The sequence below is a fragment of the Podarcis tiliguerta genome (assembly GCF_965153285.1).
Source record: "Podarcis tiliguerta genome assembly, chromosome: 10".
Taxonomy (NCBI): Eukaryota; Metazoa; Chordata; class Lepidosauria; order Squamata; family Lacertidae; genus Podarcis; species Podarcis tiliguerta.
This window is the reverse complement of record NC_139543.1, coordinates 49,724,664-49,751,561: the sequence shown is the minus strand read 5'-3', so window position 1 is coordinate 49,751,561 and position 26,898 is coordinate 49,724,664. Positions and strand designations below refer to the sequence as shown.

The following is a 26,898-nucleotide window of genomic DNA, read 5'->3' as shown; positions in this document are numbered from 1 at the left end:
GATGCAAAACTTCGATACCGCTTTAAATACAGTATCTCAACAATACATATGTGAACTTTGGTAATAGTGGAAGAGAGACATGCAGCAAACTATGGATTCATGATGTGCTGTACAAAATTCAGAAATAAAAAGCCAGAATGATGATGGCTATCTAATGCATCAGTTCTACTTCAAAAACACAACCAAGTATATGGAACTCCGTATCTGGGGAGAAAAATCAGGAAAGCAGAAACAGAATTTCAGAAGCATCCCTGATAAAAGCATATGAGAATTCACATGAGTTTATTTGCAAGATGTAAAGTTCTAGGCCTTAATCATTTAGAAACGATTTATCTTTTCTTGTGGTCTTGGTCTTTTTTCCTTCTCTAGGTCATCAGAGGTTGGTACAGCCCAAGACTGGTTTCTGAATGAGGTGGACTTGTACTAAAGAACAGTTTTATTTTGTTTTATCTTGGGTAAGATTAGCACATGGCTTTTGTTCCATACCCAGGAGTCAGGATCCAAGTGATCCCTACATTTCGATGAGGAAGTAATTCTCTATCTTGTCAATTCGCCAATCATCCCAAGGAATGTTGCCTTTCTTCTGCAGCATGTGGATGGACTGACCCATTTGCTTGAGTGGCTTGCATTTTTTATGAAATGATTCCCTGAAGCTAGAAGGAATTTCTGGAGAATCATTACCTGCTGTTGGCATGCTATTATCAGGATATTACCTAATCTGGAGAGGGCGGCTACATGGGCCAAGGTACTACTTTAAAGCAGAGAATTGCACTTGGTGGCCAGTGAGACCCTTTTCACTCCTGTGGTTTATGACTCTTCATTGCCCTGTGCTCCATTATATGCAGTGTACATTACTGCCATTTTGACTTAGTAAGGTAAAGGTAAAGGTACCCCTGCCCGTACTCTTGCCAGACTCTAGGGTTGTGCGCTCATCTCACTCTAGAGGCCAGGAGCCAGCGCTGTCCGCAGACACTTCCGGGTCACGTGGCCAGCGTGACAAGCTGCATCTGGCGAGCCAGCGCAGCACACGGAACGCCATTTACCTTCCCGCTGGTAAGCGGTCCCTATTTATCTACTTGCACCCGGAGGTGCTTTCGAACTGCTAGGTTGGCAGGCGCTGGGACCGAACGACGGGAGCGCACCCCGCCACGGGGATTCGAACCGCCGACCATGCGATCGGCAAGTCCTAGGTGCTGAGGTTTTACCCACAGCGCCACCCGTGTCCCATTTTGACTTACATCACCTTTAAATACTATCTACTGTATGTAATCCAGTTATACATCTATGTATCAGTTTGTTGGCTGTCACATCTATATTTGTGGTGTATCTGTGATGTATCATCTCAAGTTCATTTGCAACAGGACTTTAAAAACAAACCTGGTATCTCAATTCATATTGTAGTAATCCTTTAGAGGCAAATGTAAGAGGGAAACTATGGGAAAACAGTGTTCTGTAAAACCTTCATTGGCCTAGAATCTCATTAGAAGCAGCTGGTGTCCAATTGCAGTCTGCAAAGGCATTCTTGGGGCTCAGGTTGCGGTTAATTGTCTTAAATAAATTCCACTTTCTTATCAAATCACTCTGATTGGCTGGCAGGAATTCAGTCTTGAGCTAAAGAACAGTGGTTTGGTCAATCTAAATTTAATCGTTTCAGCATTAGAGATTGTGGAGTAGTCAGTAGAACTGACTTTACTTGCAGGGCATGCCACAGCTCTTGCTAATTCTGATACTGCATGGTACACTCTGCTTAGGGCAATCTGTCCCCTATCATAGTCTACAAAATGCATGAGTATCTACATGCATATATAAATATATACCATTTGGGGGGGGGGGGGGAGCCAGCTCCTAACAGGTATCCATGTTTTCAATTCAGTCATTCAGGAAACAGTGTTTCTATCACGGCCAACTCCCATAATCACAGACTGATGTTTATCAGCTTTTCCCATTAGAGCTGTCATTTTCCCTCCCCCCCAATATGGGGAAAAAATCATAGTAGCCAAGATTCCTTCATGTTCCTGGCACTTAAATGGAGCCAAAGTATTAATTCAAAAAAGGTTTCCAAACAGGGAGGGGTTGCTGCAAAGCCAGACTTTGAATTCCCTTACCTTCGAGGAAATGACTGTTTCCACTACTTACAAAAAACATGATGAAATTTACTCATTCAGTATGAATCCTGCACCCCCTTCAAGTATTTGGGCTCAGTGTAAACTGACATTGCTCCTTTACTTCAGTTTGCCCCAGCTAAGAAACTGGATCTTTTTCTATTGACTCACAGACTAGCAAACACAGCTGAATTATTGACAAGCGTGTACAATGTTCATGAAACCCAAGATTTGTCTATGGAGTGCACGGTTCTAAACAAATAAAACAATACTTATAAACACACAGTCAGAGCCCTGTTGATTTCCTTACCAGGTTGATACATTTATCTTGCTTCCCCCTTTTCATTTTCCAACATCCCATTGTTTTAATTAAATCTGCATTTTTGTCTTCTGTGGTTATTTAGGAGAGGCGGTAACTTGGTCAGTTGTTTAATTTAGGAAAAGATTATCATCCTTTGCCTTTGCATCCTTGGGCTTGCTAGCTTCCTAAGTGCCCATTGTATGTTATAGTAAATAACACTTTCAAGGTGCTGTGAGAACTTGTGGGAAACTGTTTAGAGCAAAAAAAAGGGCAACTTGCTGTGGTAAATTCTTGCAGACTTCAAGTTAATAAGAAGTGTAGAAGTGCATCATAACATAGGCAGCAGTCATTTTCCACTATTGAAATTGAGATTAGGAAGAGATTCATACCACAGGATTTTGCAAAGTTTAGGTATTTGTATTCCGGTTCCTGGTAATGTGGGGACTTCCCTTGCCTGTAAGCTGGCACTTCCTACAATTATAGAAGAACAATGACATACCCTGATGTCATTGTGCCGTGTAGGAGTGTGTCTGCAAGTGAAAGCTCAACAGCAGCAGCTGCAAAGGGCTAGAAAACCTCATTTCCAGAGAAGGTGATAAGTCATGCTCTTTCCACCACTTCACAAAAGATAAACTGAAAACTAAATCCTTTGCACGGACCACTTGCAAGTTTGATTTTAAATATTTTCATTTGATATTAAACATTTTCATTTACATATCTGCTTCAACTGATAGGTTCATTCTATCTTAAACATTTCTAATATGCTTTGAAAATCACTGGATCATTTAAAACAAGTGATCAGGGTTAAATCTTTTACAAAGACAAAAGCAGCTCTATTAACTTGCAAAACGGTGCATTTCTAGTCTCCTAGAAATGTACACTTGCAAATGTTTTCGGAAATGAGGTCTTCCAGATTTACTCAACTGCACATCAATAATTTACAATCCCAGATGTGTTTCCTTGCCAACAAATATTGTTTAGTGAAACAGCAGGGAGGGGAAAGTCCCTGCGATTAATACAGAAACCACAAAAGCAAGATCTAAGCCTACAGTATCAAGGCTGATAGTGGAAGCTTGTTTGATATCAAACGCAGCAGACATGCCTCAGCGGTATGAGAAGATGGAAAGAAGAAGAAAATGAAGCGTCATTTGAGAAGATCCAAATTCTGTCACTGTAATGGGCTCAGCATGACTTTTCAGAAGCAGTAAGTTCAAGTTCAGTGGTATGAATTTTCTTCTTCACCATCAGTTCTTTTATATATGTTTCACTGATCTCACAGATGACAAACGAGCACATGCTTAGGACTGTGTTGTTAACTATAAATGCCCCAATTACGTTATATGTCAGGAGCATAGAATACACCAGGTGTTCATAAACATGCATCAAGGCTAAAGTGTGTATGGCATGTAAAGAGAAGAACTTTCCATTGTTGTTCTTTATTTATATCTCATCTTCTCTTCTGCAAAAGTCAAGGTGGTTTATGTGGGGTTTCCTGGTGGTCCCCCTATCTAGGCACCAACCAAACCCATATCTGCTTTGTGTCACCAACGTCACTGCTTTTCAAACCATGCCATGGGAAATTTGGTACCAATATAAGAAATGCTTGTATCATATGATTAAGCACCATTTGAGTTTTAAATAGCTGAAGGTGAAACTTGGGAACAGCACTAATTTCCCAGAACAGCATCACACATCTTGTATTATAGCCATTTTTATTTTCCTGGCAGAAAGCATGAAAAGGTCATTCCCATGCTTTCGCTAAGGATTTTTGACATAGTTATGACATCACCGAAAGCAAATCTGAAAGCTATCATTGTGCCTGGAGTTCCAAGGCCATTTCCTAATGAAGGACATGTGCTTTGCTTGAGTTTATTTTGTTACAGGGTTTGCTTATTTGTTAAGATGTGATCAAAAGGATGTTCAGAGGGCTCTAGAGGATGCACTTGAACCTTGAAGACCAAGAACGTTTGTATATTCCCAGCAGCCAGCAAAAATACCACCTGTAAAGTCAATTGTATTCTATGGCGATTCTCCTGTTTCTCCTGTTAATTGCTGTTACTCATCTTGAAGTGAAAGAGACTGTTCCCTTAACTCCCATTAATACAAAAACGTAATGCTGAAGTAGTCAGGGGAAAAATAGTCTCTGCATCTCACTTTTGCAGACACTGAATGGGTTTAGAAGTAGCTCCTGTGATTTTTTTTTTTTTTAAAGTTTTCAGACAATACACAGAGAACAGAAATGACCTTTACCTTAATATTACAGTTGTCGTCAAGAAGAATATTTTCCAGTTTTAGATCCCTATGGACAACACCATTCTGAAACAAGAAAGTAAGGGAAAGAAGGTGAGGAGGGACAGAAAGGAGAATATTGGGTGGATTAAAAAAGCAAGCCACCGGGGTGGTCTTTGCATTTACACTTCAGTCATAACACTTGCAGTCTAGTAAGTAGTGACAGGAGATGTATTAGTCACTTGCTGTGTGGTTAAGGGAAGAATGACTGGAATCTATCCTCCCACAAAGCCTGTAAAGCAGCAGGGGAACTCTTTTCGGAACTCAATTCCAATTCCAGTTCTTCCCTCCTCATTCTTCTCAGGCACCAGAAAACAATATATCTCAATACTGTAAGTTAGTCCATACAGAAAAAGTCTAGTTCTTCCAGCTTCTGGCTTTTAGGCGGGGCGAGTTATATCCCTAATAGTGTGCTCTGGCTTTCAAATATTAATGTCTCAATTATATTCCCACATCACAGTTTTTAAAGATTTGTTAAAGCACTCAGAAATCTGCTGTGGATTTTAAGTTGTCATATGGGATGGCAAGAACCTCCCCACTTTAAAAACAAACTCAATTAAGGTATTTAAAAGGGACTAAATGGAAATTTACAAAATAAGTTAATCCTTTGCTCACCTTGTGGCAGTAATGCACAGCAGAAACAATTTGCCGGAAGAAGTGTCTTGTCTCCCGTTCATTCAGCCTTCGTCTCTCACTGATATAATCATACAATTCCCCTTTGCTTGCATACTCCATGATGATTACAATTTTATCTTTGTTCTCAAACACTAGAGATAAAAAACAACAACTGCATTTTTAATTTTTTAGATTTAAGCATTGAACACACAAAACACACATAATCGGCCTTGGAAAGGGAGGGAGCATTGCTTTTCTCTGCTGAATTCCCATCTGCTTCAGACCAGTTTCTTCCATGTTGCTACCCTGGGGTGCCTTTCACTGCCCTTTGAACCTGGGTTTGGCAATAAGGGCTGCTTTGCACTGATTTTGCTAGAAAAATAGTGCGGTATTGTGGCAGCTGGAACTTCTGCGCATGCCCTCTCCCTCGCACAAAGCACACACCCTTTCTTCAATCAATTATCCTTTTAGCTAGGAGAGAGGAAGCAAAAAAGCAATGTAGACCCAGTTACCAGGAAGACTGAAGAAACTGATTGGTATTTATCCAAGGCAACGATGCATTGGTTCCAGAAGGTTTAGAGGAATATAGTGAACTATCCGTATAATATTTAATGTACTTCCAGTGTTTGAACGTGGTCTGGTACAGTCAAGTACAGGGATTTCCAACTGAGAGCAGCAAATGAGTTATTTAACATAGGTCAACTACAAATTTAAACTACCCCATCTTTACTTGGTCATGCTGTTGCAACAGGGGAAAACCTAAGTATTACAAGCACAGGCATGTAGTCCATACATGCAAGACATTGATTGATTGCTGATGCATTCCTAGAGTGGAAAAAGGCAAATTTCAAAATAATGGGTTTTTGTGGGTAACACTTGAAAGGTACTTTGTGGAAGATCACATAATAACTGAGGATAATTAAAGACATTTCTTGAAAAGAACCTTTCATTTCTGAGTTTTTACATACTGTTATAATCTGGCTTTTACTGTTTTCTGCAGCTCCCGTTTTATTTATATGTGACTGATTATGGCTTTCTTTGTTGGTTTATTAGCTTAAATTTATGTTAGCCACTCCAACAGACTTTTGTTGGAAGGGGGGGTATAAATTCCCCATATAAATAAGCAATCTCAGACAGTCTTACTCTGATCCATTTTGAATTGCTTTAGCTGCCATAGAATACTTTTTCTTCTCTGTTCTCAATTCATCGGGAACATGGGAAACATTGTTCCGTGGCATAAAGAAAAGACTGTTTACTTCTTCAAAGATTTATTATTGATTCATACAATATACAGAGACATCTCCTTGAACCAAGGTTGCACTTGGCAGTTCTTCCATGCTACAGTAATAATCCTAAAGTGACAGAATTAGTGATACAACCAGTGCACAGCTTTATGACAACTGCAGGAAGGCTCAGCCAATGAACATTTAAAGAATGTGAAACAAAAAGTTCTCAACAATAAGCCTGTAGCTTCATGGGCTTTGGCATATGTCTCTTCACACTTGTAGAAGACAAAGGATTGCAGTTTTTTTCTGCCCCATTACAATGTTCAGTAAAATTCTCTCTCTCTCTGTGTGTGTGTGTGTGTGTGTGTGTGTGTGTGTGTGTGTGTGTTAGGAAGCAGACAGATAAACACTGGCTGCTGACTAGAGGATTGTCTAACAGCTTGTGAAGCACTGATTCATTCCAGTGATTACATCCTCATTAACAATGAACTTTGGAAGCTATATGAGGTGACTGTGGACGGATTAGACTGCAGCATCAAAATTGATAGGCTGAAGTAATTTTATCACCCAACTCCAGTCCTTACTGACAAAAATGACTAAGGTACAGTTTTTAACAAAATTGTAAAAGCACAGAAAAAGTGTATCACCTTCTAGATCTGGAACACCACATTAGTCACAATCTAGTCACTATACAGGGGACGCGGGTGGCGCTGTGGGTTAAACCACAGAGCCTAGGACTTGCCAATCAGAAGGTCGGCGGTTCAAATCCCCACGACGGGGTGAGCTCCCGTTGCTCAGTCCTTGCTCCTGCCAACCTAGCAGTTTGAAAGCAAGTCAAAGTACAAGTAGATAAATAGGTACCGCTCCGGCAGGAAGGTAAACGGCGTTTTTGTACGCTGCTCTGGTTCGCCAGAAGCGGCTTAGTCATGCTGGCCACATGACCCGAAAGCTGTACGCCGGCTCCCTCGGCCAATAAAGCAAGATGAGAACCGCAACCCCAGAGTCGGCCACGACTGGACCTAATGGTCAGGGGTCCCTTTACCTTTACTTTAGTCACTATACAGTACAGTAGTTCAGCTGTCATTAACAGAACAGACTAAATGGATTGGGGCCACATGCTGAAATCTTTGTTGCCACTGAAGTTTACATTCTTTTTATTTTACTGGAGTGAATTAATTACTCCAAGATGCAAATGCTGCAATACTATATAAGAATATACTAGGCACTGCACATATATGCAAATACTATCTACGCTGACTGACAACAGCATTCCAAGATTTCTGGCAGAGCTGGCCCTGCTACTTGAAATACTTTAATTAGTGCTACCCCTGATTTAACTTTTTTTCCCCAACATGCAAGCAAGTGTTGTGTCACACAGCTATGGTCTCTCCTCAACAGATCTATAAGTACCTGGAGAAGGGCTTTCATCATGCTAAACATATGTTCCATAAAATTTGAGATATCACTGCAATGCTCATATAATGCCATACTGTAATTTATAACACTACATTGAGAGATGTTATGGTATTCCCCTAACACTTACATGCATTTGTTTAGACACAGTATTATTTATTCCAAATAATTATGAGATAAATAAATGCTATGCCCTTTTAAGACCTAATATTTAAGCTGATGATAGACTAATTGCTTCAGTATAACTATTTGGAATGCTTATTTCCCTCTGTGTTTTTACTACATTTGATTTATGACCTGCCATTCTAATGCAGGTAATTCGAAAGCTGGGACAGTTTCTAAAGTAGTTCTGTACAGTTGCTGCCACCACCTTGCTCACAGAAACAAATTTAATGAGGAACGGCTGCTTGGCTTTCTCCCGCTTTTTCGTTTGCTAAAATGGAAATGCCAGACAAAGAAAAACTACCCTGAACCATTCCACAACTGGGAGTCAGCAATTATGATGCACAGCATGTTATTCAGAAAAGGTGCTATGAACCTGCTCACCTGAAAGAGTCTGATCACACTTTTCCCCATAGGAACCTGTGAGTTCTGACTAAAATCTCTACGAGACCCCTAGAGACTACTTCTCCTCCAGGGGGTTCCCTATTGGACAAGATTGCATAGGAAGGTGTGCTATTAGGTCATGTCTGGAACGTCTTCTCCCTAGAAATATGTTTTTTTCCACTGGGGCTTAAAGCAGGAACCTTCAGCTCTGTATGCAGTTTCCCTGCGGAGTGTGTATATGTACCTTTCAATGCCATGATGCTTTCCAGTAGAAAGTTAGGTCTTTATATAACTAGAAGAAAGTGTTTTATGTTTAAACAATCAATATATTAACTTCCTCCCCTTAATTCTAAGAATAAATGTGTTTGTTTATTCTGATATTGGTATTTTTTTTATTTTAAAAAAAAAACATGTTTGTGGCCAGGTGGTTTCGACTTGGGATTTTATTATAGGATAAAGAATGTAAAACTGGGGAAGAATTTCCATGCTCATTACCAAAGATGTGTCTGAACTGAAGTACATTTTGTAACCTCTCAATCCATTATCCTCCATCACATCTCCTTGTACTATCATAACTCCTGAATGCATTTTGTCAGCTATATTTAGAAGGCTTGAAATGATGAGTTCAGCTTCTATTCGGAGCTCCAAACTTCGAAGGAAACCTTGCTAGTACACAGACTTCTCTTCTTGTTCAGAACTTTGGAATTTCACTGCATCCAATGAGGCATAATTTTCCTCTTAAACACATACTTGCTCATGAAATAGTAGAAACTCTGGTGAGGCAAGCTGAAAATAAGAGTTTATATGTGAAAAGGTAGAAACAGTATGTGTATACTGATGGGACAAGCACAAGCTAAGAAAAGCAAATAAAAAAGCTATACATTATTTTGGCTACATTTTTTATACACTGGCTAGGTTTTTTTTACAACTGTTTGTTTGTATATGTTTAAAATGGGAGTAAAACTATTCCCACGTCCCACTTTATTTCTGTTTCTGGAATCCTAAATTGAGAATAAAAGCTGTAGTTGTACGGTATTTTTCTAAACCGACATCCACCTTGAGGACTGAATGCTTTCCGTTTACATGTAACCCCAGGATAAGAATTTTAGTTTGTTGTTTTAAGAGAGGCAGCCAATCTCTTCACATTGGAACCATCTGAATTCTCCTCATGCCTTTGCTCTATATCAGAGCAATCTCCTAAATTAGTTCCAGTATGTTGACATTCCTTCCATCTGGTGTCTTTCCATAAAGTGGTATTTTTATTACCCTCCTTACAGCAGCAGACAGAAGTACCTTTGCAATGATACAAAGTGGTCTTTTATTAAAGGTCAGCCAAATCAGAGCAGCAAGTGAGTTGGTCTTTAATTTTAGGGACAGATGATAGAATAACCTTCTCATTCAATAAAATCATCTGAAAACTACTCAGTTTAAAGAATATATATATATATATTTAAAATACATCTGAATAATGGAAAACCATTCATAAGATCTAAAATCAGTTGTATGCCATCTACTCAGATCTAAGTGGAAAGCATTTCTAGGCCTTTGCTTTAAATTAAAGGTAAAGGGACGGTTAAGTCCAGTCGCGGACGACTCTGGGGTTGCAGGGCTCATCTCGCTTTACTGGCCACAGGAGCCGCTTCTGGCAAACCAGAGCGGTGCACGGAATCGCCGTTTACCTTCCCGCCGGAGTGGTACCTATTTATCTACTTGCACTTTGCCATGCTTTCAAACTGCTATGTTGGCAGGAGCTGGGACCGAACAACAGGAGCTCACCCCGTCGCAGGGATTTGAACCGTCGACCTTCTGATCGGCAAGCCCTAGGCTCTGTGGTTTAGACCACAGTGCCACCCACGTCCCTTTGCTTTAAATTACACTGATATAAAAAAACAACCAAAAAAAACTTTGTTAAGTAAGTGATTAAATTGCAGGAGTCTTAAATTAAAGACACACAGACAAATATTTTCCCTGTTAACACATACTATCCAAATCCAATAAAACATACTAAGTTTAAGCACAATTTTAGGGGAGAAATGAGAATGGTGCTATTTAGCCAACCAAATCAAGCACAACACACACACACACCTTTTTGTACTAGCATGATCTTTGCCAGTTTACCCAATCATATAATCCAGTTTACTGGATTTAAGCTGGAAGCTATTAAAATTGCATTGCATGTGAAGTCCACCCCACTAAATCTGAGTGTACTTGAGCTACAGTGTGGCTATTCTAATCTTCAATTGTGGCCATAAAGGATATTCTCCTTACTTTGAGAATCAGAGACTGCCTCAACTAAATGCAGAATACTGTACTGGGTTGTATGGATTTTCCTGCCTCCCACCGCCCCCCCAAAAAAGGCAGTTGGGAATGTTCCAGTGATTAGTTTGGCTAGTGCTGCAAATATTTTGAATTAATAATTAATTATGGATCCCATCATTACCCAGATCCTGTCTGGGTAATAGAAAAGATACCTTCCTGCATTCTGTTATACTGCTTATTTCAGAGATTCCTGAAGCAAGAGAAATATGTGAATGGGGCCTAGCTCTAGGAGGCCCATGCTGGGTCACAGTGTATAACATAAAAAGTATATTTAGAAAAGAACACAAATTCTTTTGTGTTAGCTGTGTGTTGTGCTAGCTTCCCCCCCCCCCCCAACTTTCATAGCCTGGCCTCCTTACAACAAGCGAGTATTATTTAGGTGTTAAAGTATATTGAATGCAAGGAAGTCAAGGACTATGGAGCGTGAGACTCTGGAGGTTAGTTTAGTTTATATTACTTCAATTCCCAATCACTAGCCTTTAGGAAAATCTATATTATAATCTTGGGTGTTATCAAATGTAAACAATGGAAATAATATAGCTAAAGCCAAAAGCTGAAATAAAAAGGAAGTGGGTTAGATAACTGTAGTTAGATGGTGTTGCTAATGATAAAGTAAAAAAACCAAACAATTGGCATTCTGCATTGAATACACTGAGGACAATGTCAAAAGTTTCCACATCTTTGCTGTTTTTATATACACATTTTAGTCAGTTAGAGAAAGGACACTTCTGCATCAGACCATGGGCATTCAGAGAGGAATGGTATATGGTTTTTTCATTTTTAAAATATAGAATGGCAATAGAAAGAATTACATTCAACATGCCATCCCCATATAAATTAACGAGCCTGGTACTTTATACCATATTTTTCGCTTTATAAGACGCCCCAGACCACAAGATGCACCTAGTTTTTGGAGGAGGAAAACAAGAAAAAAAATATTCTGAATCTCAGAAGCCAGAACAGCAAGAGGGATCGCTGCACAGTGAAAGCAGCAATCCCTCTTGCTGTTCTGGCTTCTGGGATAGCTGTGCAGCCTGCATTCGCTCCATAAGACGCACACACACACCCTTACTTTTTAGGAGGGAAAAAGTGAGTCTTATAGAGCAAAAAATACCGTACATTCCATTTATGTGAAGTAGTCTTCAGTCTGTTAAATGATCTACATCTCAGCCCCACTGGGTACCTGGACAACTGTTTCCACAGAGCAGCACCGTGTGACTTCTGCTTAGTTCCCTGGCAGTAATGCTGCAAGGTCCCCCCATGTTGCCCCCATTGTTATTTGACATCTAAGCCACTGGGTATGGTAATCATAGAGTTTGGAGATCAGTGATATCAGTCACTGCACTCTATGGAGGGCTACCCTTAAAGATGGTAAAGAAACTGCAGCTAGTCCAGAATACCACCCCAGGGTATGAAGGAGTCCTCCAGTGCAGAGCCATCTTACACTGGTTTCACATTATCTGCACTGGCTGCCTATGTTACCATGCCCAATTTAAGTTGTTATTATTAACATGCCAAGCCCTGAAGAACTTAGGACCTAGGTATTTGATGGAGTGCCTCTCTCCATATCAACCTGCTCTGGTGGGAAAGGGTGGGTGGGTGTGCTTCTTGCAGTCCCATTTGTTGCATGTTGCATGCTGTATTGGGACCACAGACAGGGCATTTTTTATTATCATGCCCAGACTCTGGAATGTGCTCCCTGAGAATGAGTGGCAACACCATTGAGGGGCTTCCACTGCCTAATCAACACGTTTCTTTTCATTCAGCACTTTGGAGATTCTGGTTGGTTTGCTCTAGCGGTTGTAATTGCTTGCATTGCGATATTGCTATTTTATGGCTTTTAGTTGTATTTTGTTTTAATGGTTGGTGTTGTTGGTATCATATTATAAACTGCTTTGGGAACATCTTAGCAAAAAGTTGTCAATAAGCTTTAGAAATGAAATAAATTAAATCCCAACAATTTCAATGTGTTAATTAGTATCCCAGCTTTCTCCAGTGTGGATCCTAAGACAACGTACATAGAGGCTCCTAGGCAGACATTGCTTATTCTTCTCCAGGCATTGATCTGAGCCAGACTAGCTTAACCTTAGCAAGGTTGCTGCACCAAATGGTTTCAGACCATGCTTTGAGACTTACAAATTACTTCCAGATTTGGTCTTTGCCAAATCTGGATTACACTCTTGCATTTACTCTTTTGCTCAAAGCATAAACATTCAGATACAAAATTATGGGGGTATGCATTTCTGGCAATTTGGTTTTACATCTTCCTGTGACAATAGCATACTGGATCTCGTATGGCTGATTACGGTGGTACCAAATCCAGCAAAGTGTGGTTTATTCATCATGTGAACGTAGGAGCAGTCTCACAATAACGGGAATATTTATCAATCCACTACAAGGCCAGGACGTTAGATTTGAATTCATTTCTGCTGTACCATTTAGCACATATTAGCTTCTTTAAACATTTATTTTTCACACAGCCATCATACAATGGAACTAAGAAGGACATTTCCAGGGCTGAAAGGATTCTAACTGCTAGTATGGCTGTGTAGGAATAAGGAACTTCAGGCTACATTTGTTTTCAGGTTTTAAACTGAAATAAAGTGCTGCCAGATGGGACATTATTCTGCTTGCTATTATTAGCAAGTCCACAGAATAATGTTTCTGCTCAAAAAAAATTAACTCTTGAACATAGGGATTTCAGGGAGTAAAAGGTAAAAAGAGCTTTGCTTTTTAAGTTAAAATTTATGTTCTGAAAATCAGAACACTTCTGGAAAAGTCAGCTTAATCTACTCAGTCCTTAAAAAAATTACTTGAAAGCACTTCCCTTCCAGCTGCAGTCAAAAGGCTGCCAATTAGAGTCCTGTGGAGAGGATGGAATTTCTCCTGATTCCGAACTGCGGATCTGCCTCTTGCAGATAATCCAGGAGATAAATTCATTTTGATCAAGTTACAAAAGGAATTCTGAAACAAGAAAGCCTCTTCACATACATGTGGATTTTGGCCACCATTGAAAACGGGTGGTTTGTATTGACATTGAGTTGACAAATGCAGAGGTTAATCACCTTTAGCCAAACAAGGTCAAAAGGGTACCCAAACATGGATCCTGTTTAAGGAAAGCAAGTGTTTGGAATCTTGATATAAAAACCTTACAGCAAAAAATAGTGCTCACACCAGCAAGTCTCGATACATCCATTAATTAACCAGTAGTCTTCAATGTTTCCAGATAGAACCAACCTTCAACCTATCCCATGCTAGGAGCTGAAGTCCAGTAGTACTTGAAGGGCCATAGATTCTTCATCTCCACCCAATGCCTTCTAAAACAAGGATAGGGAACCTTTGGCCTTCCAGATGTTAATGGGTCCTGTCTCCCATCATCCCTGGCCATTGGTCATACTGTTTAGGACTGTTGGGAGTGGGCGTCAAACAGCTGGAGGGTCAGTTTCTCTATTCCTGATGCAAAGGTTACATAAAAGCTCTCTCTAGGATAAACTACTGGCTGATGAATCAATGCAAAAAGATTACAGTATTCCTTCAAATGTTTAAAGGAAAGAATGCTACTTATGAATTCAAGAGGAGCTGAGACTGCTATATTTTGAAAATAATGAAATATATGACAAAACTCATTCACTAAGAAGAAAGCTGTACTTCTGTACAGCTGTACGACCATATTTTCTGCTCCTGGGCTAATAATTAAGTTGGTGAGGAAAGGGTTTCTTCGACATGTGTTCTTTTATTTTTGCTTATCTTTAAATGTACAGCCATTTCCTATGTTGTTATGCACACCACTGAAATCAGTAAGATTGGCCATGCCCAACTCTGCATGGGTTCAGACTGTTCAGTAGTTTAACTGCACGGGAGAGACACACAACTGCAGCACTGTGTGTGTGTGTGTGTGTGTGTTTGGGTAGTTCCAGTCTACATTCAGAAAAATGTGCTCCATTTGCAACCTTTGTGCTGGCGCAGAAGTCCTCCCTTTCCCTGTTTAGAAATCCTATTAAGATTTTATTTAATAAAAAAGTCAGATATTCATCTCCTTTCAACTAACTGAACATGTATTTGAACAACTCAATATGTGATACTGCAACATGATTCCAAGCAATTCCTTGTTTAAATCATTGGCATCAGCTGTCAGAATAGAGTTTCCATTAAGGCTGTATGAGTTTTAACTGATTTACTTAATAGGTAAAGCTTTAATTGCAGGTTAAAATATGCCCCTTTCCCATTATTCATCAGTGTGGCTGAGTCACAAAAGTATACCTCCACAGAGGCCCAAAGACATGCCAATTCCTTCCTCAGTGCACCACATTTGATTAAAGAGAAACTTCATGGTGGCCTTTCTTCTCAATCTGCATCTAACGCTAGCAGATTATTTCACACTTAATGGTATTTCTGGTCAGCAATGAATGACAGTTTTTGTTTATTAAATACTAGCAACCGCAGACTTGCTCAAGTCTAAGACATCAAAAAATCCATGCAGTTCTGAAAAGTTCAGTCTGCTATCTTGATTCAAAAGGATGCTCAGCTGTACCCAGACTTAGATGAAAACTTGTTCTGTGATCTCAGGAACCATTAGGAAATTTTTGGTTACAATATCATCATCATCATATATTCATCATCATTTATGAAATTTATACACCACCCTTCAGATGAAGTTCACAAGGCAGTTTACAACATAAACAAAATAAAAACTCAAAATGCATAACAATAATCTAGAGTGAGATCACCTCATTTACTTATGGGACAGTGAATACGTAATCAGTGCCAGATTTTGCATCACAGGTCCTCTGCCAGCTATATAGTGACAAGATGCTTCCATGACAACTACCTATTACACTTTTGCTAGAGTAACCTGACAAAATGGAAATGCAACAGTAATGGGATGCTTTTGAATGGAATGTCCTGGTGGTGGAGCTGGGAAAAAGATCCTATTAACCTAGCCCCCCACCTCCTCAGGTAGAGAAGCAAAATGAGCACTTGATTTTCTTCCTACAGGTTCCCAAACACCATAACAACTGGTATATATCAACCATATCAACACAGTGGAATGGAAAATATTTTTTACTACATTAATATTCATGTACAATGAACTTTTATGATATTAAACAAATAAGCACATTTTCTTACAAGTAGGTAGGAAAAAAAGGTTATGAGAACCCCTGATGTAAAAGGAAATAAGAAATTTAGAACTGAATGACTAAATGGTACAGATGATGAAAAGAATACCAGTCACTAACCTTCATATATAGTGATGATATGAGGATGGCTGAGAGATGACATGATCTCAATCTCCCGTCTGATGTGAACCATATCTTGTTCATCCTTAATTTTGTCCTTACGGATGGATTTTATTGCAACCTATAAATTCAGGAAATTGAGTATTACTCTTGGAACAAAGCAGATGAAAGTAATCCATTAGGAGACCCCAGAAAATGAATACAGATGTTAGATGCTGGCTGGCAAAATATGGAATGAGCAAAATAAAGTTTACAATACATGCCCACAACCCTCTCCTTTTGTATCATGACAAATACAACCCACGTTTTAAGAGCTAGTAGTACTGGATCTTTATTTGCATAGCCATTCATTTCTACAGACTGCATTTTCAAAACACATGCAGAGTAATTGTACTCATGGTCCAAATTAAGTTAGTGTTAGAAGATAATGGGGACAAATTTAGGCCAAGCTAACTCTTGATGTAAACTTATCAACCTAAGTGTGTTAGAAGTGCTAAGAGCACATTATGATTTGCAGTGTATTAACTCTAAATGATGATAAATGCAGAATAAAAAGTGATCATGAGACACTTTAAAATTAATTGTGCATTTTAACCAATGGTGAACTTTATTCTGTCTACAAGAGTGGGTGATAGCAATGCCATTTGTGAAAATGCCCTAAGTTGGCTCCCAGTATGTTTCTGAGCACAATTCAAAGTGTTGGTGTTGACCTTTAAAGCTCTAAACGGCCTTGGCCCAATATACCTGAAGGAGCGTCTCTACCCCCATTGTTCTGCCCGGACGCTGAGGTCCAGCGCCAAGGGCTTTCTGGCGGTTCCGTCACTGCAAGAAGCAAAGCTACAGGGAACCAGGCAAAGGGCCTTCTCGGTAGTGGCGCTGCCCTGTGGAATGCCTTCCCATGAGATGTCAAAGAGATAAACAACTACCTGACATTCAGAAGATATCTGAAGGCAGCCCTGTTCAGGGAAGTTTTTAATGTGTGACATTTTAGTGTATTTTTGGTCTTTGTTGGAAGCCACCCAGAGTGGCTGGGGAAACCCAGCCAGATGGGTGGAGTACAAATAATAAATAATAAATTGTTGTTGTTGTTGTTGTTGTTGTTGTTGTTGTCAGAAATAATGTTTTATAGAACAGTTACAGCATTTGATGAAATTGTTTTATCACCTGTTTTGCTCCTAGGTTATTCAAAGCTATTGCCCTTTTCAAAACTGGCAATTAGTTTGCACAATACAGCTGAGTGATAAGTGTTGGTCTGGAAAACCAACAAGATCTATTAAGGAAGATGCGCATGTAAATCTATTGTTGGCTATCTTTAGAAACTACAACTGGTGCAAGATATTGTGATCAGGGCGCCGACAACAACCCATATTTAGAGCAAACCACTACTTTATAACCCTTGGCTCTTGGTTTATCTTGGACCCAATTCAAAGTGCTGGTTAACATATTTAAAATCTCCAGTTCCCACATTCTCCAAAATGCTCTTCACCTTAATTTCTCTTTGGATTTCTGAATTTGATTTATCCAGTCGTATTACTGAAGTAGAACTGGTATATCAGGAATTATTCATAGTTTTGTTTATGACAAGAAAAATCTTGGTGCACATAACATTCAAATTGCTTTTTTAAAGTATGTAACAAGTACAAGAGAATAAGTGCTGTTGTGTACATTGATTAAATACCACAAACATTAATGTGATTGTACATACAGCTGTATTAATATTATTTTGTGATATTTATTAACACATGTTCCTGCAATGAGCAGGGTGTTGGACCAGACAGCTGACATGTTCCCCTCCAGCCATATGGCTGCATCAGTAAAATACTGCATGAAAAGAATATTAATGTAGTCTTGCATACAATCACATCAAAAATGTCCCGTCCCGTCCCTCCACAATGCTTTATCCAAGTGTACAAGCACATCTGTAACAAAGAATGGAGAAAAATGGAAGAGAACTAGAAGCTGGGGTAGACTTTGCATGCTCCAATTCCAAAATTAAGCTTGGACATTTTTCAAATTAAACCAGAATCAAGGAGGTGTGCCCCAGAGGGAGGAGTGAACTACAGGAACAACAAAGGATAGGAAGAATCCTATATTTCTAATTACTGTACAATGAAGCATGGGTGCCTTGCAAATGCATGTGTATCTCTGGTTCTTACCCTATCTCTATCATCACTCACTCCCTCACTGCGAAAATTCAGACTGAAAGCTCCTTGTGGCAGGACCCTTATTTGCATAACATCTTGTACACTGATTATGCAGCGTAAGTAAAAATATCAGTAGCAATATGACCTACCAACTCAAGATCAATTTCCATCATAATCTTCTTAACAAGCAACGCTCCCCCAAGCTAAAATAATTCTTTGCACTTACGATTCCAGAATGAACTGAAAAAAATTCTAGATGCCCTCACTGCTCTTTGAACCCTACATTTCATGTTCTCTGCATCACTTATGCAATCATTCAGTAGCCATATCCTTCCTGCATCCTTCCTAAATCATGGGAGTAGATGTCTTTCCAAAAGGAACTGTGGGAACAGAGGAAACAATAGCCAAACTTGAATCACAAATTCACAGTCTAAAAGCCACATGGGACTGTGTGTTCCCAGTGAAAGACAAGCTACAGAGATCAAATCAGGCAACATGATGGAACATGAACCATCCACACAGAGTATGAATGCTAGCAGGCATCCATCCCTATATGAAGTCCTTGCATGTCTGATTTGCTTTAAATTGTAAAACGTTAAAACACAAAGATGTAATCTTTTTAAGACTGAATGAAAAGACTTTGGAGAAGCCTCACTCTATCTTACAAGTCCCACCTTCTATTTGGTCATGGAAATCATCCTATTAGAAATATTTGTTTTATTTACTACATTTCTATACGGTTTAATCATTGGCACTCCTAAGCGGTGCACATAAAAGCCTCTGTTGCATAACTCGAACAGCAGGATTTGTTGTTGGGATATATTGATTTATTGAATCTATTTAAAAAGCAAGGCCAGATGTAGAACTTGGTTGCAAAAGACTCATGGGCACCTATTGCATAAGACATATGTGCAATAATATGTTTTGTGATTTTTCAGTTTTATTTAAACTTTTTTTAAAAAAAGAAAAGAAAAAACCTTTAGATGTTGAGTACTGGCCTACATCAATGAAGCTCAGAAATTCACTAATGTACTCCTTCCATGTTGTTTTAAAAGTGGCAGATATTAACAAAGCTTGCTGCAATCCCCATCATATGGGAAGCCTTACTTTTTATAAGACTTTTTAAGGCTGTATCTCCCCCTCTTTAACACTAAAGTTGATCATCACATTTTTGAAAAGAAAGTGGCAAAGATTGAGTACTTTTATTTATTCCCAGCAGACAGTTATCCATCTTTAGCAAGATTCCCCCCCCCCCCTTGCTTCATGAGGAACTAATAGAAAGTGGCTAGTATTGCATTAGTACTAGAAGTGCTAAGAGGAAAGTTGGGGGAGGAGCTTTCATATGGAAAGGTCTAAAAGTTAAGCTATTTCTTTCTTTCTTAAAGCAAAGCTTTGGCTTAAAGGATCTGCTGAGCAGCCTTCTTCTTTAGCAAGGCTGGATGCAATTTTAATCATGGTAAGACGGAGGAACAAATGCTTAAGAAATTCCAAAGGGTTGGAAGGCAGTTTCAGCTGGCAAACAAAGCTTGGCTTTTCTTTCTCTCATTTTGTTCCTCGGGAGAGGCTGCAAGTGCATATATGCTCTGCATGAAAGAAGGATGTGGGTGGCTTTTGGACCAGCACATGCATTCCTGGGAAAAATAAATATAGACATTGATAAAAATATGCTTAGTATTAAACAGCCCTGCATTTGGCTCTCGAAAAGAATTTCAAATGGACCTTGTTGTCAAACACATAAGGGAGCAAATTCTTCACCATCTAGGGTCAGTGGGGGAATCATACCATCCATTGAATGCAAAACAGTGCATTTGGGTCCAGGCCAAATAGGACCAGCTTATAGGAAAAAGATGCATAAACTGGATATTCTACCAAACACACATACACACAAAAACCAACCCTCATTCTGAAAAGACATAATCAAAATGATATTCACATAACTGTTATTTTTACAAACCCTTCCTTTTTTAATGCAGTTGTGTTGCCGATGGTCCTGATTTTCATTAAGAGTAAGACTCATCCTTCAATAGAACCAAGGCAATACAGTACTTTAGTTTACATTTTCAATAAATAAATAAAACGTATCTGTGACTGCTGAGGATTTTAACTATTTCAACTATTTAAAATCACTTTTATTGAGACATGTACGCATATTCACCTATAACTGTAAGGTCTGTAATGGCTTCAGCTACGCAAATAAAAATAATATTTGTAAGTGTAAGGGTGCCCTTCAGATTATTATGGTGCTTTTAATAGTCATAGAGCACTACAAGATCCAAATGTGTTTTATTACAATATCAAAACATTAAGGAACTTTCTTGTAAGCACCATAAATACCACTAACAGAATTCTGTTTATGAATGAATTTTAACACAAATACTTTGAGAATAAAGAATCCTTTCAAAAGTATGTTTATACTTTAATACCAGAGATTTTGCAACCTTCATTTGTTGACATCTCAGTGATGGGATTGATGCCAGGAGCTATTCATAATGGACATGTATCATGTAAACCTAAGTAGCTATTATTGTCTTTAAGGAAGACATCTTGTGAAAGTGTTTGTTCATCAAGCAGATTCTTTCTTGGAGAACAATTAATTTAGACTATTCATCACAACTGTTAAAAAAAGATTGAAGTGGCAAAAAATTGCTTTTCTTAGGCCGCCCGTACTATCTACTCAAGCCTGTACAAGAAAAGTGCTGTTCTGCACCTGTAGGAAGCACAGAATATTGCTTACGTTTTTAATTTAGCACTGCCACAAGAAATTCTGTCCTCTAGAAACTCAAACATTAATCAGAACAGAATCACTAATGTGAATACTTTTTGACTCAGTGAAGGGCAAGCGCTTACAAGGTTCTATATCCTCCCATGCACTGAACAGCAAAAAAAGACGAATCATAAAGTGGGAACTAATAAAGTTATCTCTTTTTTTACTTTGATTCGTTTTCATTTTCATTTGCGATATAGAGATAACTGGCTATATATCTGCACATTCTTAGAGCCGTTCTTGCATACTGTAGGATAACCCACTCACTCACACATACCACTGATCTCTAATGAAATCATGCAGTGAAGCTTTTTAAGAAGTTTGTGCTGTGACAGTAATGACCAAGAAACCTCAGGAACCATTTAATTACAGTCTCAAATTCATTTGTCTAGTCAAATAACAAAATTTCCATTTAGCCTCATCTGGGCACGGAATTTACTATTTTTGTCATTTCACTAATCTATTTATTTTTTAATTTTAAGAGCAAACAGCTCATGCTAAACCACATGGTGGCTTCGCTACAAACATCTTATGAGCACAGGACAGGGAGGAGCCTGCTACCGCAGTGCCATTGTCCCCTCTGTGCATGTTCATTTTACTGTGCCTCAAAGTCTGAAAGGGTTTTATGTCCCAACCTAACCTACATCACAATATTAGATGCTTTCAAGCATTTACTTGCTGGGTGAACAAGAGGCAGGGGTGTGAATGCAAGCCCCACCCCCAATATACCTATGCAATATACCTCTTGCTTAGTCCCCAACTTTCCCCAGTTTGGGTGGGGTAGGTTTGCAGGGGACTTGTACTCACAATTCCTTGAATGTGAATAGAACTGTGCACAATCAGGCACACTGGCCTGATAAAGCAGGGTCCCCGACTGCACTCCACTAATGTTCGTGCAAGTGCAAGCCCCCACTAAACGTGGGGAAGACTGGAGACAGCGTGCACACAGAGATGTTGGGAAGAAGGTGGGTTTTGGGTCTTGCCCACGGGTCTTTGGGGCCCCCACAACAATGGTGTAGAATGGAAGGCGAGAAGCAGGGATGCAAAATTTTGGCACCACACAGGGTGCCATTGAAATTTGAGACACCCAGGTCTGCCACTGAATAGGGCTTGCAAGCATGCCCCCTGCCTCCTGAACACAGATGCAGCATTTGTGTGTATGACAACCATAGGTCATATGATAACCCCATGGATATTGCCATGAAGAAAAATGGAATATAAACTATAAAATATTCCTATAAAAATGGAATATAAACAATAATGACAGTGGTTACCTATCTGGGACGCTGTAGTAGAGGGTTTTCTGTCTCAGCAGTGATTTGACTAGATGCATCTAAATCCCCCATCACTCCACAATTCTGATAAGTGAAGGCATACTGATGCAATGCCTCCATATCATTTTGAATTTTTGGACTGAATGATTTCAATAAATTAACCAAGATAGTTATACTGTTTTTGTTTTGCTTGTTTGTTTTAGTTTATAAAAGAAATGTTGGAAAATATGAATACATTTCACACGGCTACATTTTTGTTTATGGCTACAAATGGTTTGCAGAGTTATAAATATTTCATGGCTTGCTCAAGGCAATTCCAAAAGTTTATGCGCATTTAGTGCTATTGCAGTAAGAAACATTCCTCTCCTTTTAGACTTTCCATCTTACGGGCCAGGAGTAAACAGAATTTAACCTTGAAGACACTACAGTGAAAAAGAAAATGGTTTAAACTTCCCTGTATTTCCCTAACACCCTACACAACTTCCCCTATGGAAGTTGTGGGTTTTAAGCCGATTTGTCTTGTTGTTGAAAAAATAGCGGTGGGATCTAAAGCGAATTTCAACCTGTTTGTGCTGCAGTAAATTAGCCTAGAAGGGAGTAGGATGAGGAAATGTAAGAGGAAGAACATAATCCCTTGACGGAGGAAAGTATGCAACTGTCAGTGTGAAACATGTTAAAAATGCATCATACAAAGCTTTAAAAAAAACCTGATTAGTCTCATAGCAGCTCCTTCACCATATATAGATATTACTACTTATATATGTATATTTATTTATAATCCTCGATTCTCTCATTAATTCACACTGCAGAAGTACGGCCATCCTAGCACTGAATGCCAAGCTGCGTTGAACCAAAGGTCACACAGGGCTGCCATACATTCGGAATTTCCCGGACATATCCGCGATTTGTTCATCAAAAATAGTGTCCAGGCAGAATTTCTGAAAATTGGTTAAAATGTCTGGGGAAACCATGTATGTCAGTCTCCTTTAAAAAAAAGAAGAAGAAGAAGCTCAAAAACTTCTTTTTTCTTTTTGGAGTTTGTCCAAAGTTCACTTTCTAAAATATGGCAACCCTACTTTAAGGCCAAGAAGGTTTAAGGAGCTCTCTTTTCCTAGGGAGAATAAAGATTTCAAGAGTTAAGGCCAGGATAGTTCAATCATTTAAAAATATTTACTGTTCAGACCATCTAAACCAGATCATCTCCATGGCAATGCAACCTCAGCAAGAATCATGCAGCTAAAGTCAAATTAGTTATTTATAAGTGGCCCAATCCCATTTTTTAGAGTAATAATCAAGAAAGTTACTATACAGTGTTTCACACCAAGCTATCAATGGGGCAATTTGTAACCAAAAAGATCCTGCTGATTTAAACCATGGGATCCTGTTCCTTTCTTTTTCAAGTTACATACTGCATATTTGCTCTTTTTGTTACATTTGATATCTTTTGTCTGATGAGGTCTACAACACTGAAGGGAAAGCACAGATGAAACTGCAGAGGAAATTGTACAATTATTATGTTTTCAAAGTTTTAAAGTGTCTTTTTTGTTGTTGAAGAACTGCAGATACATTTTTGAGTGTTGGAACTAGACTTCCAGTTCAATGCTAACCATGTCTACTCAGAAGGAAGCTCTATTGAATACAGTGGTTCTTACTCTCAGGTAAGCAGGGATATGTTTGCAGCTTCCTAAGCTAGTTACATGGGACACGGGTGGTGCTGTTCTGTAAACCACTGAGCCTAGGGCTTGCTGGTTGGAAGGTCGGCAATTTGAATCCCCGCAACGGGGTGAGTTCCCGTTGTTTGGTCCCAGCTCCTGCCAACCTAGTAGTTAGAAAGCATGTCAGTGCAAGTAAATAAATAGGTACCGTTCAAGCAGGAAGGTAAACGGCGTTTCCGTGCGCTGCTCTGGCTTCTCCAGAAGCGGCTTAGTCATGCTGGCTACATGACCTGCGGACAAACGTTGGCTCCCTCGGCCAGTAAAGCGAGATGAGTGCTGCAACCCCAGAGTCGTTTGTGACTGGACTTAACTGTCAGGGGTCCTTTACCTTTACCTTTAAGCTAGTTATACACATACAACTGAAATCAGTGCAAAAAGCTAGTCTAGGTTATCTTAAACTCCACAATTTCAAGGGGAATTAAATACAACTAACTTAGTCTGTATCTCACCTAATAAATATAAATGAAACTGATGTTTCCAAAGATTGTTTGTAGCCCATGGCATCAACAAGCAATGAAAAAATAATATACGTACATGGGCCTGAGGAAAGTGATTCAGCCACCTTAGATTTTACTTGTATACCAGATGACTAGATACCGTATATTATCTTTCTTTTCTTTTCAAATCACTGCAGACAATACATAGACACAACTACAAGAATCTGCTCCACAGTTTAGTTTCCCAATACACTGTTTTAAAAAGATCATTTCCTAAAACAAAAGCTAATTTACTGCTACCATGACACTGCTTGCAAAGGAAAGCTGCCTTCTCAGACTGGGCTGAATGAAGATGATAAATGTCAAATCAAAGTTTTATTTGCATTAACTGATACACTCTGAGCTTGTGCCGAGAACTAAGATGCTTCTAAGTGTATGCATTTCACTTTTGCACTGCCAATTTCTCTGGCTGTAAGTAACATTATCCTATCAACAGTGGTGACTCAGCAACAGAAGAGGAATTAGGGAGTGAATAAGAGGGAGATTTTCCTCCCTGTTATACACAGATTCAAAAGCTATTCTGTGTAACTGAACCAGGCACTCGGAACAGAGGATTTATGCTGCGCTCCCAAAGGATGGGAGGTACATTTGTAACTCCCTTCCTACCCTCTGCCCTCACCCTTAGGTGGTAACAGGATTTGAGTACGTACTTCCTAAGCATTGCCCTGCTGCCAGAATTACATCCCCTCATTGTTTGGTACTTGCCATATTTTGCAGACAGGCCGTTTTTTTTCAGAACACACCCTCTAGGGAAAGGTTTAACTCACAAAAAATATGAATTGCAAGTAATCCCAGAAAGCCAAGCTCTGCCTAAACAACTCCTAAGAAACAACTGTCTTTATTGCTTATTTAAGTAAAGTATCCGGTTCTTTAAAGATGGGAATGGCCAAAGTGTTTTCTGTGTATTGCCAGCCTTATGGCTTCAAAGAGAAGGTATGATTCATTAGTTTTGAGTTGACATTATTAGTGATGCTCCTCCAGGTGAGCTCAATCTGGAGTCATCTTTATCGTGCTGTATGAGAAACACCGCCACTTCTTCCCATATTACATCTGTGCTTTAGATAAATCAGAGGCACAAGTCAGCACAGCTCTCAAACTAGCATTATTTCAAAGAAATAATCTCAGGCTTATTTGAGGGAAAGGAAGTGGTAGCAATTGAACAGTTGTCTGAACAGGGGGGTGCAGGCTTGTCACCTAGAACCAGGTGACCCCTTTGCAGACGGAAGCAGACCCATCTGCCCTGATGGAGTGGGCATGTTTGCAATCTCAACATTCCCAGAAGGCAAACGAGTACACACGTCATCTTTAAAGTCTTGGTGGGAGGGACAGGGTAACATGTTGGAACGTCTTCGTCGCTTCTGCCCTGTTCCAAACATGCCCTGCTCCTGAACACTGATTCCTGAACACTTTGTCTGCTGCTGAGTCTGTACTGTTGGCTGCCTGAATAAGGTTCTCTTTTTTTACTTACAAATAAGAGAATCTGCTTGTGCGTTTTGGGGTGGGAATCTGGACAGTGGCCATCATTACATCTTGTGGGAATGAATTCTACTAACACTTCCGTTCTGGCAGGAGGTCAGTAGATGGGTGGGAGAGGTGCTTAACTCATCAACAAAGAAAGGAAAATTTTCAGGGGACAGTTAAGGGTAAAGAATAAGCAGCCTCTCACACCAGTCAATTCTCCCAGCCTCCACCTTAGCACTGGGAGGGTTGACACAGGTTTAGGAACCCCACATTTCCCTTGTAATATCCAGCTCTGCAAAAATAATGTTTGGAACATAAACAGGTGTACTTTAGTCTTGCATGACCTGTGTTGCTGATTTTTTTATGTAAGGCCCCATGGTCTACCAACGTATTTTAAATCCGCAAAAGTAAGCATGCATACTCAATATCTTTTAACAGTTAAAGCTGACAGGCAATAGAGTTTGGGTCCTCTCAGAGATGGGCTCCTGCTTTATGAAATTCCCCACCACCAGCTCCCCCCCCCCAAAAAAACCCCAATACCCCATTATGTGGTTGGCTGCATTGGTTCAGGTTTTGAAGAAATGTTTGAATACTCGCCTCTTTTCTCTAGCTTTTAATTGAATATTTTATTCTATACGGTGCTGGAATTTTTATAGTATTTTCAAGTGTATTGTGCACAGCCTTGTTTCATTTTGTTTTATTTATTGGCTTATTTTTCTATATAAAGTTTTACATCTGCTGTACGCTGCCCCTCCTGATGTGGCAAGAGGGAGGAGGTGGTGGAGGTGTGATTTGAGCAGCATGCACTAGCACATTTGCTTGATCCTAGTAAGCTATAGGCCGCTTAATAGTGGCTTAGCATTATTATCCAGGCCAATTTTATCAACGTGAGGCATTTGGACCCTCCAGTTGCATCTTCATCTCCATCCACATTGAACAAATGCAGGCTTCCTAGAATGTATACACACACCATACTTAGCTGATGGGTTTTGTTC

At 39.5% G+C, this 26,898-nt stretch overlaps 1 protein-coding gene across 1 annotated transcript in view; it reads right to left on the bottom strand.

Moving 5' to 3' along the window:
- NUAK1 (NUAK family kinase 1) overlaps nucleotides 1-26,898 on the bottom strand; it is a 51,710-nt gene that overhangs the window by 8,992 nt on the left and 15,820 nt on the right. The window contains exons 2-4 of the mRNA XM_083400205.1: nucleotides 16,049-16,169; nucleotides 5,308-5,459; nucleotides 4,654-4,719 (exon numbers count right to left, since the gene is read on the bottom strand). Coding sequence (XP_083256331.1) covers nucleotides 4,654-4,719; nucleotides 5,308-5,459; nucleotides 16,049-16,169 — 339 coding nt within the window. The remainder of the gene's footprint in view (nucleotides 1-4,653; nucleotides 4,720-5,307; nucleotides 5,460-16,048; nucleotides 16,170-26,898) is intronic.